At 50.6% G+C, this 18,430-nt stretch overlaps 1 protein-coding gene across 2 annotated transcripts in view; it reads right to left on the bottom strand.

Annotated features, from left to right (window-relative positions):
- SLC8B1 (solute carrier family 8 member B1) overlaps window positions 1-18,220 on the bottom strand; it is a 31,934-nt gene extending 13,714 nt beyond the window's left edge. The window contains exons 1-10 of one of the 2 annotated variants that reach the window (XM_079942202.1): window positions 17,954-18,220; window positions 8,440-8,592; window positions 8,298-8,350; window positions 8,091-8,148; window positions 7,869-7,974; window positions 7,620-7,787; window positions 6,595-6,702; window positions 3,863-3,922; window positions 3,506-3,636; window positions 1,870-2,011 (exon numbers count right to left, since the gene is read on the bottom strand). In XM_079942202.1, coding sequence (XP_079798328.1) covers window positions 1,870-2,011; window positions 3,506-3,636; window positions 3,863-3,922; window positions 6,595-6,702; window positions 7,620-7,787; window positions 7,869-7,974; window positions 8,091-8,148; window positions 8,298-8,350; window positions 8,440-8,592; window positions 17,954-18,187 — 1,213 coding nt within the window. In that variant the 5' untranslated portion in view covers window positions 18,188-18,220. The remainder of the gene's footprint in view (window positions 1-1,869; window positions 2,012-3,505; window positions 3,637-3,862; window positions 3,923-6,594; window positions 6,703-7,619; window positions 7,788-7,868; window positions 7,975-8,090; window positions 8,149-8,297; window positions 8,351-8,439; window positions 8,593-17,953) is intronic. The other variant, XM_079942201.1, reaches the window with a different exon arrangement.
- Between the last annotated feature and the right edge of the window lie 210 nt (window positions 18,221-18,430).

The following is an 18,430-nucleotide window of genomic DNA, read 5'->3' as shown; positions in this document are numbered from 1 at the left end:
TGTGGCCTCTCCCGTTGCGGAGCACAGGCTCCGGACGCGCAGGCTCACGGCTCATGGGCCCAGCCTCTCCGCGGCATGTGGGATCTTTCCGGACCGGGGCACGAACCCGTGTCCCCCGCATATCGGCAGGCGGACTCTCAACCACTGCGCCACCAGGGAAGCCCAACATTCTGACCTCTTAGTCAGTGTCTGTACTGAGTACTAGTGGCAGACCTATCAACACTAACATGAATTGGAGGACAACCTGTAGAACACCCCTTCAACATCATTGGAAAGCTAGCATCTATTTTATACTTCTTTCTAATTCTAGTATTAATACCAGTAATCGGCATCATTGAAAATAATCTCCTAAAATGAAGAGGCTTTGTAGTATATTTCATTACTCTGGTCTTGTAAACCAGAAAAGAAGGACAACACATCTCCCTAAGACTCAGGGAAGAAGCTTCAGCTCCACCATCAGCACCCAAAGCTGAAATTCTACTTGAACTGTTCCCTGACATTTTTTAATGGGACATTTACAGGATTATTGAGTACTGTGTATTAAAATGACCCATTTTTACCATAAACTGCTATGTACATCATGCATAACTGTGCTGCTCCCACAGTCTGGGGGTTCCATCCAGTGCTCGGCCCAGAAGCGGGGTCACAAATGCATTAGCCTGGACCAGCTACCACTAGATGGTGTTGGGGCAGGTGGACAAGACACTAAATATCATAGAATCACATCTCAGGAAATGGATTCCTTCTTCGATTCTCTCACTGTAACAAATTTAAATACCTTAAATGCATTGGAAATGATGCCAGTTTCCTACTGATGCAAGTGATACAGATTCCTTTCCAATAAATTAAAAAAAAAAAGAGCTGATTTAAGTATCAGATATAACAGTTTAGAGTGAGAGAAAAATCAAGATCGTTCCTGAATGACTAACGCTTGGGAGCCCCTCTTTTAAGAAGCCACAAGGATGGTGAAGCCAGCCCGCAGGCTGGAGAGGCCGGCCACAATGAACCAGACAGCTGGTACCCATAGGGGGCGCCCTTCCCAGCTCTGGGGCCACACTGTGTCCTGATGGGCGCTCCTTCCCTCAGTGCCTGTGTCCTCCCAAAAAATGGAGGAGAAACACAGAGAATTTGGCAGGCTTTTCATCCAGACACTCTTTAGCAAAAAAGCCACAGCCAGCCATGCATTTGCTACCAGAGCCCTACCTCCACTCCAGGAGATGCCCCTGGGTTGAGGGGCAGGAGCCCAGATGACAGAGAGAGGAATGGGCAGCATGAGATACTAAGGTCAGACAACGGGAAGAACCTATGTAGCGGCAGTTAGAAGACACCCGACAAGACTGGGTGTTGCTTTAGCCAGAGCAGTTCAGAAAAGGAAAGCCTGGGGCAGGCGGGGGAAGACTCAGTGCCAGTGGGGACCGGCCAGGTCACACAAACGAGTGAAGTAACCCACCCAGGTCACCCAGTAGGCTATGGAGGGATCTGTGAGGAATCATTCAGTGGGCACCTGCGTTGTGTGTGTGTGGGGGTGCCCCTCTGCTCAGCTCCAGCCGATTTTGCTTTTAGGAATGTGGCCCAGACCTTCTTGAGAAGCCCAGGCCTGGATTTTGACGTGAAGTCTGCAAATTGTGTAAGGCAAGGGAACGAGCCAGAGGGCTGCACTTGGTCCCAGGGCCACCAGTGTCCAGCCTCCATGTGGAGCCAGTGGGCCTGGACCAAGAGACTGCGGGAGACTGGCGTCCTTCATGGCACAAGCATACATTAAGTGCCAGGACGGCCCCTCTGGCCCAGGGTCCCCTGGTGTGGCTGAGAAGAAAACTCAGGAGTATGGGGCAGAGGGAGGTGGGCTTGCCTGGGGGAGGGGATACTCACAGGCCCCCGACTGCAGGGTCAGGACCAAGAACAGGGGGCTGATGACCAGGTGCAGGCAGTTGAGGGGCCGCTTCCAGTTCCCATCCTCCTTGTCGGGGTCCATGACGGGAACAGTGAGGAGCAGCAGGAACTCCACGGGCAGCTGTCAAGTGTGGGAAGGCAGCGAGGCCTGTGCTCGGCTGGCCCCACCCTGAGCTCAGTTACTCAAGAACACGGCTGTTGCTAATAGAGCACCCACTGTGTGCAGGCCCCAAAGTGCCGGGATTAGCCTCCTACTGCTGCTGTAACACGCTGCCACACACCGAGGGCTAGTACGGCACCCCAACTGCTAATTCTGACAACGCTGTGAATAGGAAGTCTAATTTTCCTACCTTTCAGGTAAAGAAACTGAGGCTCAGAGAGGTTAAGAAACTTTGCCAAAGCCACACAGAAGGGTATATGAAACCAGGATAGAGGGGCAGCTCTGACTAACCCCACACCTTGTGTTTTCAGCCGGTAACTAAACCACTGATAACACTTACGGAGTGCTTACTATATGCTAAGCACCAGAGTCAGCCCTTTACATATATTAGTTCATTAAATTGTCACAATCACTGTAGTAGGCTGGATATGGTTCCCAACTCTTCAGTCCCTTCCTGTAACAGAATTAAACACTCCCACACTTTGTCAAATGACTAGAGTCTGCAGAATATATTTCCCTGTCCCACTGATGTTGAACTTGGCCATGTCACTTGCTTTGGCCAATGGGCTGTTGGTGAATGTGATGTGAACAGAGGCATAAAGTGTGCTTGGAGAGTTTGCCTTGGTCTTTTCTGCCAAGAAAAGAGCACACTCCCACTGGCCCCAGAATGAGATGGGGGGCAGACCTGAACCACCAACCAGAGTCACCCTAGATGACTTATAGGCTCTTGAACAAGAATAAATATTGTCATCATAAGTTAATGAGATGTTGGGGGGTTGTTTGTTACACAGCACTGTTGCAGCAATAACTTACTAATATAACCACTCCAGAAGAAAGGTACTGTCATTATACCCATTTTTCAGTGGAGATAACTGCAGCTCAGAGAGATGAAGTGACTTGCCCAAGGTCATGATGTAGCCAGAGCCACTGTGGGGTATAAATATAGTTTATTATCTACCCCTGGGTCTGAGAAGGCCTAAGAGGTATCCACGTTGGAGGGCTGTGAGGTGAGACCCCTGACTTTTTCGGTCTGGGTGGTGGAAAGCAGCTGCAGTTGTGCCTCATGTAAACCAGCCTGGATACCCCTGCCCACATCGAGACCTCAGGAGACATTTAGCTCAGGGAAGCAGTGGGGATCAGAGGAGAGCAATTTCGGCCTCATTTGGACTCACTATGACCCACTCCCTCTCCGTCCCAGTTCCCTGCCCTCACCTGGTCAGGAGGGGTCCCATCTCCTCTCTCTCTGTCCCTGAGAAGATGCTCTCATTCCTCCATGGGGGGAAGAGCCCCAGCTATGCTCCATGACTCAGTTTCCCCATCAAGTTCCAGCTCATCTATTTCCCCATCAAGTCCTCAGCAGAGGCCGACCCTCCCCTCATTGCTCTGGAGAAGGTCGAGGGGCAACTGTCCTGTGCTGTCATGAAGCCAGGAGCCTGGCTCAGAGTCCCCCCTTACCTTGAACGCCTTGAGGGCCCTCCAGTACACTGGCTTGGTCCTCCACTTCCTGTAATTCAGGGGGTTGAGGGCCTGCAACAGGATCTGAGCCGTGGTCTTCTGGTAGAAGAACAGCGGCCGGTACTCCTCACCTGGGGGTGAAAGGTGGGAGGGGCAGCTGTCCATGGCTGGCTCAGCCTCCGGGAAACCCTCTTCCCTCCCCATCCCACCAGTCCCCCCAACCCTTGGGAAGAAGGAAAAGCCCAGGGCCTGGTAGGGGTGCAGGTAAACCCGGCCCAGAGCTTAGCCGAGGTGGGACCTGGATGGCCCCATCTCCCCACCTCTCCATCCCAGCCAGGCACAGGGCACTGGACTCACCGTAGTCATAGCTGTTGGTATTAGAAGACACCCGATCCTCCTCGGAACCTGACAGCACCTCTGGAGGAGAGAGGGGAGTTTCCCATGAGCCAACTGGGGCACCCAGACCCTCCACCACTGTTCTAGGGTAGAGCACCTCTGGGACAGGACAGTTTTCAGGGTGCAAGTGTCCAGGCCCTCTGTACTTTGGATTTCTCAGCAATCACCCTGCCCGCTCAGAAATTCTTACAGATTGAGGAAGTCTAACTCACAAAACATTTTCAAATGTAATGAGGCAGCCATAATGCTAAATTGAATAAGGGTGTTTGAAGACATAATTGAAACACCTACTGACTTCAATTTTGTACCTTTCAGAATTTGGAACCCACCATATTTTTCTTTTCCAGTTGCAACTTTTCTCGGGAGTCCTTGGGAATGATTAGAGAACTGAGTCCTGTAAAGAAGGGCTTCCTAAAAGGAAAATGGCCTTTCTCAAGTGAGGAGTGCTAGTCCTGATTCTTCCTCTGTGTGACTTTGGGCCCTTCTCCAGGTCTCATTTTCCCCTTCTGTTCCAGCCTGGAGGCGTATGATGGGTTTAAAAGACAGCACAGGGTAATATGTACTGAACTCTGAAGGCTCAGTTGATAAAGAGGGCAGAAGAGGAAAAATCATGGTAGACTTCCTGTAGGAGGAGTCACCAGCACCTGTGTCAGGGCCCCAGGGATTTGAGAGGTAATGAGATAGAGTCTGGCCCTCTGGAAGCTCACAGTCCAACAGACGGAAATACAAGCAAATTAATAACAGAATGGAGAAATAAAGGCTGTGCTGGGGAGAGTCTGAAAGCTGTACAAGCCCAGAAGGGACACCTGGGGTTCTCTGCAGAGCTCCCTCCAGGCTGAGTCCTTAAGTCTTTCAGAAGAAGTGCACACCAGGGAGAGGGGACAGCACACGCAAAGGCCCAGAGATAGCCAGACGGAGCATAGCGTCTTCAGGGACACGGGGGTAGCCCTGCACAGCTGGGGCATGGAGTTTGGGGTATGAAATGAGTCTGGAGAAGAAAGCTGAGGCCCAGCACAAATGGCAGCAGATCCAGTGCAAGGTTCTCAGGCTCACACGCTGAAAGGGACCAAGCACATCATGGGGCCAAGTGAAACAGGCTAGGAGGCGGAATTCTGGTTTTCCAATCAGGTCTGCAACCAATCCACCCCCACGTGTTGGGGCTGATGACAGAGAGTGGTGGGGACTGGGGCAAACTGGGGACCCACACCTTGTCCTAAGAGGGAAGCCCCATTCAGTTCTAGGCATTGTGCCAGGCAGGGATGGAGGACCAGATGGTCTCATGTTTCAAGAGAAGTCACAATTTATATCAAGTCATTTCATTTTAAGGACTTCCCTGGTGGTCCAGTAGGTAAGACTCCACGCTCCCAATGCAGGGGCCCCGGGTTCGATCCCTGGTCTGGGAACTAGATCCCACATGCCGCAACTAAGAGTTGGCATGCCGCAACTAAGAAGCCTGCATGCTGCATCTAAGAGCCAGCACAGCCAAAATAAATAAAATAAAATTTTAAAAATTAAAACAAAATCTTTCCATTTTAAATCTTGGCCTAATATTTTTTAAAAGAACACACTGGTCACACCACAAAAAAACAACACTTCTGTACAGAAGAGGTGGTCTGTAGGTTCCCAGTTGTGGCCTCTGGCATTGTGGGTAGGGGGATGGCTTTTGGGGTCTGAGGAACAAGGGTCAAGTCCTGGCTCTGCCCCTCTCCAGTACCTATGGCCTGGGAAGAATTTGACTTCCCTGTTTCCTCACCCAAAAAGACGCTAATACTATAGGCCCTATCTTACAGTCTTACTGAAAAGAATGAATTTGATAATTTAATAATTATTGACAATTATTGATAATTTACTCAATAAATTGTATATGTGTATGTATTTTGTATTTGTGTGTTGTATGTGCGCTATGTATATATTTGTATATGTGTGTCTCTGTATATGTGCGTGCATGTTTATATATGAACTTGTGTACATGTGGACTATGTGTATATGTATTTGTGCACGTGTATTTATATGTGTGTTGTGTATGCCATATGTGTATTTGTACATATGTGTATTTGTACATATGTGTATTTGTGTGTATATTTGTGGATGTAGGTGTGTGTGTGGATATGTGTGCGCATGTATTGCGTGTGGTACATGTATTTGAGTATGTGTGTTGTGCATGTATTTGTGTACATGTATGTAGCATGTATGTATATATATTGTATATGTGCGTGTATTTGGGAGTGTGTGCTATGCACGTATTTGTATATATGTGTGGGCTGTGTATGTATATGTATTTGTGAATGTGTATTTATATATGTATATGTTGTGTATGTGCGTGTTGTATATGTATTTGTGGATGTGTATTTGTGTGTGTTTGCAGATATGTGTGTGCAAGTATTTGCGTATATGGAAGCATCTGGATTTCACCCCGACGGTAGGGGGCGCATTCCTGGATGCAAGTGGTGACAGCTTGAAGATGTGCCCTGGCAACAGGCAGCAGCATGAAGAACTAGTGAACTTGGACAAGCAGGTGATGATGAGGCTTCACCAGCACAAGGAAAAGTGCAGAGGTGGGACCCTGGTCAAGTGAGTAGAAAAAGTAGGAGATGGGCACTGGCAAAGGCCTCAAGAGACACAAGGCAGCAGTGAAGGGCAAGGAGGGCGCCAGGCCCACTGGTGCTCCCTTGGGGGCTCCATTCAGACCTTACCTGGAGTACCTGGCACGGAGTAGACCAAGGATCTCCTCTGCTGCCATTGGTAGATCCAAGTGCAGAGAACCACAGTGACCACGTAGAACACATAGAAGCCCAGGTAACCTGCAGACAAGGGCACGCTGTCACCAAGTGGCATCCTGGCCACAGGGCCCAGAGAACAAGAGCTGCCAGTTCTGTCACTGGGGTTTGGTGGCGGTGGCTATCTGTACAAGCCCAGCCCAGCACCAGTAGGCAAATGGCCATTTCCTGGAGCCCCGCCCCCTCCCCACCACCAATCTGGCAGTCAACGGTGGGTGTAACGCCTGGTATAGACAGTGGCCTCTAGGACACAATTCAAGTGTGAAGGGTCGGTGTCCTGCTCTGTGGCCTGGGAGGCTGAGCCCTGCAGACTGCATCACCTGAACCCTGGCTGCCCTGGGTCCACCCACGGAGCCCTGACAGCAAAACAGAAGGCAGTAGGGGAGGGTCTGGGGTGCTTCTTCCCTGCTCCCTCCCTGCTGTGGTACCCTGTCTCCAGCAGGGACTGTGACCCTCCATAACTGTCACTCATGTTGGGTGGTCCCAGGTCTGGGCCTGTAGCCCTCAGCAGGCTCCAGGCACCCCATTCTCTGCCCCTTCAGGGGCTCCCACTGTTGCTGGTCCCTGGTATCTCTGCATCTCAGCATCCCTTGTTGGCTTCCTTAACCCTCTGTAAATTGTCCTGCCATTCATGTCATTTGAACCATCTGGATGGAATGGACATGCTGCCGGGACCCTGACGGCCACAGTCAGCATCCTGGCTGTACTGCTTGTTAAAACCTGAAATTGTGAAAATTCAGAACATCACCCCGACTCTGCCCTGCCCTCCTTGGTTATCCGAACCACGAGTCCCCTTTTTTCGCTCAAGCCACCTTGAGTAGGGTTTCCAACATCTGGAACCAAAGGTGACTCTGTGCCCTGCTGACCACTCCCTCCTGTGCCCCCATGCTTCCCACGCATCAGCCCTGGGATGACCCCACACTGGTCCTGTGGCCACTCACCCAGGGCCCATGCCAGCGTGACCCTGCCGCAGTAGAGTGCAGTGAAGATCAGAAACACGGCCACCATGTAGAAAATGATGTCCCTGAGGAAGGGCCTCGAGGCTGCTGTGAAGGGGTGCAGGATGGCGATGCCACCGGCCACCACGGTGGTAACCAGCACGCCTGCGCCTGGAGGAGAGGATGCCAAGCTTGGTCTACCCTGCGCCCCCTCCTGTTGCCCCACCCCACCCTAGCCGGGGCCTCTCGTACCAAACAGTGCCCCAAAGGCCAGGCCGGCTGTGCGCGGACCTGAGAAGGCCACCAGGGCGCTGAAGATATCCGGTGCCCCGTTCCCAAACGCCAGGAAGGTGACGCCATGGGGGGAGCGTGTCAAGGGGCCTCAGCGCAGGGGCCTTTCCTGGCCATGAGCTGCCACCCTGTCTCCCAGCCACCCGCCCTAACTGCCCTCCATCCCTCGGGGACAAAGGATACTGCCACATTGTGGGAAAGCTTGAGTGTGGTCGAAATGGCTGACAAGTTAGGGCAGAAACTATGGAGAAAAGGCAAACAGTGAGTGTTTCCACAATGAGTGGCTCCTGCCCCCGTCCTTCCCCCAAGCCCAGGGTCACCCCAATGTCAACCTCCTGGGATTCCATTTTCCAATCTATAAGGTGGATATGAGCCCAAGGCCAAACTCACAACTTTGCCGCGGTGACTCCCAGAATCAGAAACAGGTAGAGCAGCCAAAAAGCCTGGGTTGGGGGGCCGGAAAGGGAAAAGGGCATTAAGTCCCGCCGGGGCCACCAGCCCCTCTCACCAGCTCCCCGGAGCGGGGCCTCACGTAGAGAGTGACGGCCAGAGGGAGGAGGTCGGGTGGGAAGTGGCAGAAGATGCCTTCAAGGTAGTCCAGGTAGCCCCCTTCACAGCGGCAGTCAGGGTTGGAGCGGACGAAATCACAGCGGCTAGAGGCATTCAGGCCACACACTTCTCGACACTGTGGGAAGGGAGGGGGGACATCAAGGTCCGACACCCTGTGGTTGACTGGCCCAGCCCCACCTAAGCAGTGAAGATAACCTCCTTCATCCTGGTCTCTAAGCCTCCCAAGGCCTCCAGGTGCCAGCTGCACACTTTAATTTTTAAAAATAAACTTGTGTTTGAAACTAACCCACGTAAGTCCTGAATAGGTGTATTTAAAATGAATCAAAAAGAAACAATACATAAAGATTTCTAAATTCTCCCTTCTCATCCCTGCCCTCCATGATCCCGCCTCTCTCCAGATGTCCTACTATGATCAGTTTGAAGCAGACCCTTACAGACATTTCTCAGTTTAACGATATTTGTATATACATCCTACTTTACAGTTTATCTCATAGAAATGAGTCCATCCTGAAGCTCGTTTCTGCAACTTAACTTTTACCACTTCACGTAGGTGCCATCATTATGATGCACATAATGATGAGGAGGATGATAAAAGTCAAAATATTCTGAGGGATTTCTATATGCCAGGTTCAGTGCTAAGAGCTTAAAATGTACCTCAATTAATCTGCACAATGATCTTATGAGGAAGGTACTGTTAACCTGCCCATTATACAGATGAGGAGACTAAGACACTATCCCAGGGCCCACTCAGTGGTAGAGACAGAGTTGGAACCCAGGCAGCTTGAGGCTCTAGAACCCCTGTCCTTAACCATTACCACCCTCGCCACCCCCTGCCACTGCAGGGTCTTAGGATTTCACATCATGGATGATACATAGTAGAGGTAACGTTTCCCTACTGATGGGCGGTTGAGTGTGTCTACTTTTCATTATTACCAAAATCAACTTCCTTGCACATGACTCTGAGTACATGTGAGAATATTCTGTCAGGGAGAATTCTAGAAGTGAAAGTGCTGAGTCAGAGAGTATCCCAGTCTGAGTTCCTCCAGAAGCGACCCAGAGACAAGGATGTCTAAGTAAGCAGAATATTTGGGAGGTGTATAGAACACAAGCACCGAGAGGGAGAAGAGACTCAGGGACGGAAATGCAACCAGTGAAGGCTGGTTGAGATTGTTCCCACCATGGGCTGGTAATCCCAAGGGCAAGGGAGCTGGGGTATTTATACACCAACTCTTATCAGTCATCAGGTGAGCACTGCCGGGGAGGGAGGTGCTAGATCCCCAGCACTTCTGGCCTACCATGCTTATGGGTGGTTCTGAAAAAAGATGCTGGGAACTCGAAGTCCACAGAAGCCCACCAAAATGGCAGAGTCCAAAGGATATGGGCAGGGCCCTGATAGTGTCTGTTGCAGAGGGAGAAACATCTTAAACATTTGATGGATTTTGCCAAAAGACCCTCCCTAAAGCTCTACTTAGACACACTGCCACCAGCAATGGGAAAGGAGTTTACACCTGCACCCCTACCGGGTTAGGGTGGCTACCATAAGTCTGGTTCCAGCCAATGTAGTAGGAATCTCCCTGTTGTTAAGCTGCAAGTCCCGGAGGACGGTGAAGTGCTCTTTTCGTGTGTTAATGGCCATTTGTATTCCTTCTTTAAACTGCTAGTTTTTTCAATTGTTTGCTTCTTCTTATTGATTTATAGAAGCTCTTTATATAATGGATATTAGGCCCTTGTGAGGTTATGCATGTGCTTAGGCATTGCCTAGAAGCTCCCCCTTCTCAAACTTTATGTTCAAAAGCTTTGTCAGTACCACCTCACACACATTAGGATGGCTACTACACAAACCAAATGAGCAAAACCAGAAAATAACTAGCGTTAGGGAGGATGGGGAGAAATTGGAACCTTTGTGCAACTGCTGTGGGTGTAAAAATGGTGCAGCTGCTGTGGAAAACAGCACGGCAGTTCCCCTCCCAAATTAAAAATACAATAACCAGTACCAGGGATGTAATGCACAAGGTGATAACTATAGTTAACACGGCTGTATGGTATACATGGAAGTTGTTAAAGTATTTCCTAACAGTTCTCATCACAAGGAAAAAAAAAAACCTCTTTCTTTTCTATCTCTATGAGTTGATGGATATTCACTAAACTTATCGTGGGCATCATTTCACAATATATGTTAAGTCAAATCATTATGCTGTACACCTTAAACTTATATACAGTGCTGTAGGTCAATTGTATCTCAATAAAACTGGAAAAAATCCCAGAATTACCATATGATCCAGCAAATCTACTTCTGGGTGTATGTCAAAAAGAATTGGAAGTCAGGTCTCAAAGAGACATTTGCACACCCATACTCATGGCAGCATGAGTCACAGTAGTCAAAAGGTTTAGAAGCAACCCAAGTGTCCATCAATGGATGAATGGATAAGCAAAACGTGGCATATCCACACGATGGAATGTTGTTCAGCCTTAAAAGAGAAGGCGATCCTGACGCAGGCCACAACATGGATGAACCTTGAAGACATCATGCTAAGTGAAATAAGCCAGTTGCAAAAAGACAGATACTGTATATGTAATTCTACTTATGTGAGGTAACTGGAATAGTCAAACTCATAGAGACAGAAAGCAGAACGGTGGCTGCCAGGGGCTGGGGGGAGGGGGAAATGGGGAGTTGTTTAATGAGGAGAGTTTCAGTTTTGCAAGATGAGAGAGCTCTGGAGGTGGATGGTGGTGACGGTTGCACAGTGTCAATGTTTTTAATGCCCCTGAACTGTACACTTAAAAATGGTTAAGATGGTGAATCTTAGGTTATGTATGCTATATTCCAATTTTTTTTTTTTTTTAAAAAGCTCTGTCAACTCACAGTTCCACACCCTCCACAAGCCTTCTCTGAACTCCCACCAATGCCAAACTGGAGATGAGATTTCTTGTCCTTGAGCCCTCAGGTCATCTCCTCATCCCTTGCTTACTGGCTCTCTGCAGACGCCACACTGACCCACCGTACCTATTTCATGCACTGTTCCTTCTGCCTGGTACACCTCCCTCAAAAGACCACCATTCATTCATCCTCCAATTCTTAGACGTTTCTTCCAGGAAGCCTTCCCTGATCACCCCCAGCATAGGGCAGATCCTCCAGTTATAAGCTCCCATCACCCTCGGTCTTCTCTTACAAAGCACTTCTCGTGTTTTGAAATCCCCAGTTATTTGTAGGATCACAGACTTGTTTTAATGTCTGTCCCTCCCACCAAAGTCTTGCACACAGTATGGCCTCATAATTGTTTTGCCACACATTGTGCTGGACCCCAGCTCAGTCTTCAAAACAGACCTAGGCGGCTTCCCTGGTGGCGCAGCGGTTGGGAGTCTGCCTGCTAATGCAGGGGACACGGGTTTGAGCCCTGGCCTGGGAGGATCCCACATGCCGCGGAGCAACTAGGCCCGTGAGCCACAACTACTGAGCCTGCGCGTCTGGAGCCTGTGGTCCGCAACAAGAGAGGCCGCGATAGTGAGAGGCCCGCGCACCGCGATGAAGAGTGGCCCCCGCTTGCCACAACTAGAGAAAGCCCTCGCGCAGAAACGAAGACCCAACACAGCAAAAATAAATTAATTAATTAAGAAACTCCTACCCCCAACATCTTCTAAAAAAAAAAAAAAAAACCAGACCTGGTACAATTGTTTCCACTTCACAGATGAGAAAACTGAGGCACAGAGAGGCAAAGTGACTTGCCCCAGGGCACACAGCCTACCACTGCTAGCTGGTTTCAAACTCAGGTCTCCCTGAAAGTTACTAGCTGAAGCTCTTGGGGAAACAGCTCAACTGGGCAAGGGCAGCCTCCTCTTCCTGCCTTCTTCCCCACCTCCTGGTCTTCACGGTTAGCCAGGGAGGACGCAGGGAGATGGTCCCAGCCCAGCTCGTCTCCATCTCCCTGACAGCAGAGTGAGTCAGCAAGGCGGGTCCCCCAAATCTGGTCTCCAGAATCGCATTTCTCTGCAGCCTACCTGCCTCCGTGCCCCAAGGTGGCCATCCCCTCCCTCGAAGCCCATCAGGACCTGAACCCAGCTCTGCCCAGGGGTGGTAGAGTTAAAGGAGCATTGCTCTGAGTCTGGGGTGGGTGACTTTTCAGACCATCTCATTCCCTTCTCATCCTCTTCCCTGAATCACTAAGGACACCCAGGGAATCCAGAGAGGGTCAAATATTTTCCCTTCTGTGAACAAGTTTCAAGGGCCAGGCTGGACAGGAAAGGGTTGCAAACTCAATGCCTTGGGGGCCAGGCAGATCATATAAATGTCTAAAACCACCACGGCTGCTGGCAATGGTGGTGAGCTGGAGGGTGCATGCCCTGCTGAAAGGCATCCAAGTTATAACATGAAAGAAAACCCCTCCCCACACTGCCCAAAAAAACTGAAACCAAAACCAAAATCATAGCAGCCAGACGAGCCCGTGGGCCGTCAGTTTTCAATCCTATACCAGTAAGACTGGTATGGGAGACAGGGTCAGCTGAGAGGAAGAGCAGTCCTGGGTCTGAGACCCAGCTTTGCCACCAGCTGGCTGGGTGACCTTCAGCAGCCCCTTAAGGGGTCTGGGCCTTGTCTTCCTCACCTGCAGAGCTGTGCTCACCAAACCCACTCTGGACGCTGGCAGCTTGGTGCCACATATGTTTTGTTAAGTGCTTCTCCACACTCCCTTTATTACTGAATAGCAGAACGCACACTATCAGAGTCCACGCTGGCTCCATTAAGAAGCCAAACAATTAAACAGCTCCGATATTAAGGGGACAATTTTAAATCGTTTCCATTTTGTTAGTTGGGGCCCAACAAGAAAGGCTTGGGGGCTTCCCTCGTGGCGCAGGGGTTAAGAATCCACCCGTCAATGCAGGGGACACAGGTTCGAGCCTTGGTTTGGGAAGATCCCACGTGCTGCAGAGCAACTAAGCCCGTGCGCCACAACTACTGAGCCTGTGCTCTAGAGCCCTCGAGCCACAACTACTGAGCCTGTGCTCTAGAGCCCACGAGCCACAACTACTGAGCCCGTGTGCCACAACTACTGAAGCCCACGTGCCTAGGGCCCGTGCCCCGCAACGAGAAGCCACCGCAATGAGAAGCCCGTGCACCGCAACGAAGAGTAGCCCCCGCTCGCCGCAACTAGAGAAAGCCCAGGTGCAGCAACGAAGACCCAACGCAGCCAAAAATAAATACAAATATTTTTAAAAACTAACACATTAACATTGGTACAATACCGTTAATTAAACTATAGTAGGATTAAAAAAAAAAGGGCTCAGGTTTTCCCTACCTAGATGCCCTCTCCAAATGTTGTTACTTGCAGCCAGCGGCCCCTCCTTGTGCAGGTGCATGGGCAGTACGGGGATGGCTTGGGGGATGAGGGGGCTGGGAGGGACATGTGGAGTCACAAGCTCCTGGTTCATCCTCCCTGGCTGAACAGTGGTCCCTAAAGATGTCCAGGTCCTAATCCTCAGAGCCTGTGGATATGCGACCTTACATGGCAAAAGGGACTCTGGCAGGGGTGATTAAATTGAGGGTCTTGAGATGGGGGGATTATCCAGAATTATCTGGAGGCCTTTGAATGTAATCACAAGGATTTTTTTTAAGAGGGAGGTGGGAGTGTCGGAGTCACGGAAAGAGACGTGATGGAAGCATAGGTCAGAGAGTCAGAGAGAGAGACTGAGAGAGATGCTACGCTGGTGGCTTTGAAGATGAAGGAAGGGGCCACAAAATAAGGAAGGAATGCAGGAAGCTGCTAGAAGCTGGAAAAGGCAAGGCAATGGACCTTCCCCTGGAGCCTCCAGAAGGAACACGGTCCTGCCCACACCTTGATTTTAGTCCAGTGAAACCCATTTTGGGCTTTTGACCTCCAGATAACAAACGTGTGCTGTTTTAAGCCACTACGTTTGTAATAATTTGTTACAGCAGCAACAGGAAACTCAAACACTCATCTAGAGTCAGTTAACTGCAGACACTAAAGAACTCTCAAAGGCTTCTCACGTTCTTAACCTCATTTGATCAGCCCCCCGAAGAGGCACTGTAGATGTGACCTGGGGCTACAATTCCACTCTCCTACGTCCTGTAGCTACACCTCCTCCTGTTTTCCCAGCCCTGCAGCTGGACCCCAATAGGGCAAGTTTTCAAAGGGGTGCAAAAATCACAGGACTCTCACCAGGACACCAACCCAGGAGCAGAAAATGAACACTGCCATTTCCCAAAGGCCCCATGGCCTTGTGACAACTGCTCAGCAAGGCTGGGTGGTCCAGTGCGTATGAGGAGAGGGCTCTGGAACCATGCAGGCTGGGTTCAAATTCTGCTTCCCTACTCATAGCTGTGTGACTTTGGACAACTCACGTAACTTCTCTGTGCCCCAGTTCCCTCCTTTATAAAATGAGGCAGGGGTCGGCAAACTCTTTCTATAAAAGGCTAAATATTTTCCCCTCTGCAGGCCAGACAGTCTCTGTTGAAACCATGCCACTCTGCTTTGTCGTGTGAGAGTATCACCTGCCATAATAAACAGGCGTGACTGTATTCCAATAAAACTGGACTTACGGACACTGAGGTTCAAATTTCACAAAGTTTTCATGTGTCACTTAATAGTGTTCTTTTAAAAAAAATTTTCAACCATTTGAAAATATAAAACCCATTCTCAGCTCCTGGACTACAACACCCAGGAGTGGACCTAATTTGACCTGTGGGCTGAAGTTTGCCGACTCCTGAAATGAAGGATTAAATGAGTTAATCCATGTGCTTAGAACAGTACCTGGTACACAGTCAGTGCTCAGTAAAATGAGCTTTGATTACTCTTTTTTCCAGAGGGGAAAATTGAGACTAAACAGCTCCCTGCACCTGTTAGCTTGGGCCCCTCCACCCCCCACAAGGGTCAGCCCCAAATGTCCAGCCTCGGTCAGATCTGTCCTAAGTGGAGATTTTTTTTCCAGACCCTCCTCTTTCCCGAAAAGAGTGTCCTGGAACCACTGGGCCCTGGTGGTCTGATGCCAAACCTGTCCCTGGCCCCTGAGGCTACACTTGGGCCAGCCCGGGCTTAGGGCATGGGGCACTGGGTGGCCCAGCAGAACCTTGTCTTCTACTTCCCCTCCAAAAATCTTAATTTGGACCCCTTCCCAAAGCTGCTACCAGCATCTCACCGGATCGCTTTGCCAGCCTACTCTCTGCCTCCGCCCTTACAGTTGATTCTCCCACAGCAGCCAATGGGATCCTTGTAAAAACTGAAATCAGATCACGTCCCTCCTGTGTTCTAAATCCTACCATGGCTCCCGTCTTACCCCTAGGAACGGGCCAACTTCGCACAGCGGTCCAAACAGCCCCAGGCGATCCGGCCTCCATTACCTCTCCTGTCTCCTCTCTCATCCCTCACCCCCAGCTCACTGTTGCAGAGGCCTCTCAAAGTTCGTTTGTGACACGTCATTCTGCTCTTGCCTCAGGGCCTTTGCACTTGCTGTTCCCCTAGATCTTTGCAAAGCTTCAGGTCTCTGTCCTCAGAGAAGCCTTCCCTGACAGCCCGAGGCAGAGCGGCTACCCCTCTCCATCTCACTCCATCACATCCCACCCTGTTTTGTTCTCCTCATCCCCCAGTGAAATACTGTGGATTTACCTGTTGATTTGTTTCTCATCTGTGTCCCCCACTAGAGTATAAGCTCCATGAGGGCAGGAACTGAGCTTATCTGCTCCCTGATTTACCCCTCACATGTGGCACTGTTCCTGGCACGTAATAGGTGCTCAATAAATATTTGTTGAACGAGTGACTATGCAAAAGGACCTAGGTGAGGCGTGGGTGGCCTTTCCCAGCCTGCAAGCTGGCCAGAAAGCAGCCAGCCAGAGGCTGGCAGGACTTCCAGGAGGGCAGCCACCTGTGTCAGTCCTGGGAGGCAAGTGAACCACAGGAGAAGGGTCTGGATTCAGCATGAGGCAGCCACGAGTTCACATCCTGGCTCTGCTACTTCCCTCGTGGCCAACTTCCCCTCCTTGAACCTCAACGTCCTCACCTATAGCACAGAGATAACCATACCCATCTCAGGGGTTTGGGTACAGGACTTGATGAGCTAGGCGCATTGCTGGCCTAAGTGCTCAATAACTCAGAGAGATTATCTGACACAAGCCACAGTTAACCCCCGTTTTCCTGCCCCCAAGAGGCAGCAATTTTATAACCACAGTAACCACAAATCACTTGCCCATCTGTAGAACAGGCATAATTCCCTGTCTGTCTGCCTCGAATCATGGGCATGAAGGTACTCTGCAGCCCCAGAAAGTTGGTGTGGGCGCTAAGCACTCTCAGCTGTCAGTTCAAGCGGGGAGGAGTTTGTTACTCCGCTTGTTCTCTCACTGAAGAGAATACAAAGAGAGAACTCCAGCCCCGTGCAGCAGGGGGTCATCTTGAGCAGCCTCCTGCCTTCAGATTTTCACTCTGGATCCACTGTGACCTCTCCTCCCCTTACAGGTATCAGAACAGAATGATGCAAGTTCCGTTTGGCCTGTCTCAACGGCCCAAACCTCCCTGCCTTGGGAGGAAGCCTCCTTGCTCTCACCAAGCGTCCCCACTGCTTCTCCATTCATACAAGTCAGTGGCACTACCATCCTCCTCCACCCCCCCACTGCTAAGGCCAGAAATCTGGAGCCATCCTTGACGCCTCTCTTTCTTCCCCCACCATGCCCCTCCGTCTAAGCCATCAGCATACCCTGCTTGTTGGGCCTCCAATACTTCCTCCAAATCCCACCACTTCTTTCCTTTCTCCCACTACCACCATCACCTGGCGAGCTGCAGGAGCCTTCCCACTGTTCTCCCCGCTGCCACCCTCAACCCTCTCAATCCATTCTCCCCAGAGAAGCCAGAGACATCCCTTGAAGAAATAAATCAGATCTTGACATCCCCCTGCTTAAAACCTTCCACTGGCTCCCCACTGTCATAAAACAAATCCCACCTCTTAGCCTCAGCCTATAAGGTAATCTGACCACCACCACATCTCCATCCCCATTCTTAACACTCTCCCCCTCACTCACCCTGTTCCAGCCACTCTGGCCTCCTCACAGCTCCAGAAACTAAGTTTGTCCCTGCTTCAGGGCCTTTGCACGTGCCTTTCTCTCCACCTGGAATGTTCTTCCTTCTGATGTCTGTATAAGTGGCTTCCTTTCTCCATTCAGGGCTTGGCTCAAAGGTCCCTTCCTCACAGAGGCCATCTGTGACCCCCCAAGCTGAAATAGTTGGAAATACTCCTTCTTCCTCACAGCCCCCACCCTCCAATATCACTTTATCCCATTATCTGCTGAGCACGTAGCATCTTACCACCTGAAATTTACATGCTTACTTCTTTATCCACTCTCCTAAGAGACTGCTGGCTCCGTGAGGGCAGGGGTTTTTGTCTACAGTCTACGTGCCCTGGCATATCCCAAGGTTCAGCTCACATCTACTGCTACACAGTAGATGCTCAATACATACTTGATTGGCTGAATACACGCCCACCTGATGCCAGTTTCCCACCTGGACACTCACGTCTACCACGGGGCTCTGGTTCACACCCGAGGCTGGAAACTGGGAGCTAATGCGGGTCCCTGCAGATGGGCCCCCGGCCCCCGACACTGTCTCCACCATCAGCAGCACACAGACCCAGCTGAGCACCCAGTACAGCTTCAGCAGTCCTCTGGCCACCAGCCCCCAAGGGGCCTGGCCCTCACTCTCCGCTTCCCCTTCTGTCATGTTTCAGTTCCAAACAGCTGGCACCTCTAGTGGCCTGTAGGGTAGGGGTGAGAAAGACGAACAGTGTCACTGAAGACTGCAGGACCCAACAGGAGGGGCCTGAAAACTTTTTCAGCTGAAGAACTGCCCCTCCTCCTCCCCACACCAACGGAAAGCCCAGGTAGGAGCCCACATTCCGGATGGGCCTGAATCATTTAGCATGCAGATTAGATAGTGCTTCTTCCTGAACCCCCAGTAGTGTTC

The sequence above is a fragment of the Stenella coeruleoalba genome (assembly GCF_951394435.1).
Source record: "Stenella coeruleoalba genome assembly, chromosome: 14".
In the NCBI taxonomy this organism is placed as follows: domain Eukaryota; kingdom Metazoa; phylum Chordata; class Mammalia; order Artiodactyla; family Delphinidae; genus Stenella; species Stenella coeruleoalba.
This window is presented reverse-complemented; position numbering and strand designations above follow the sequence as displayed.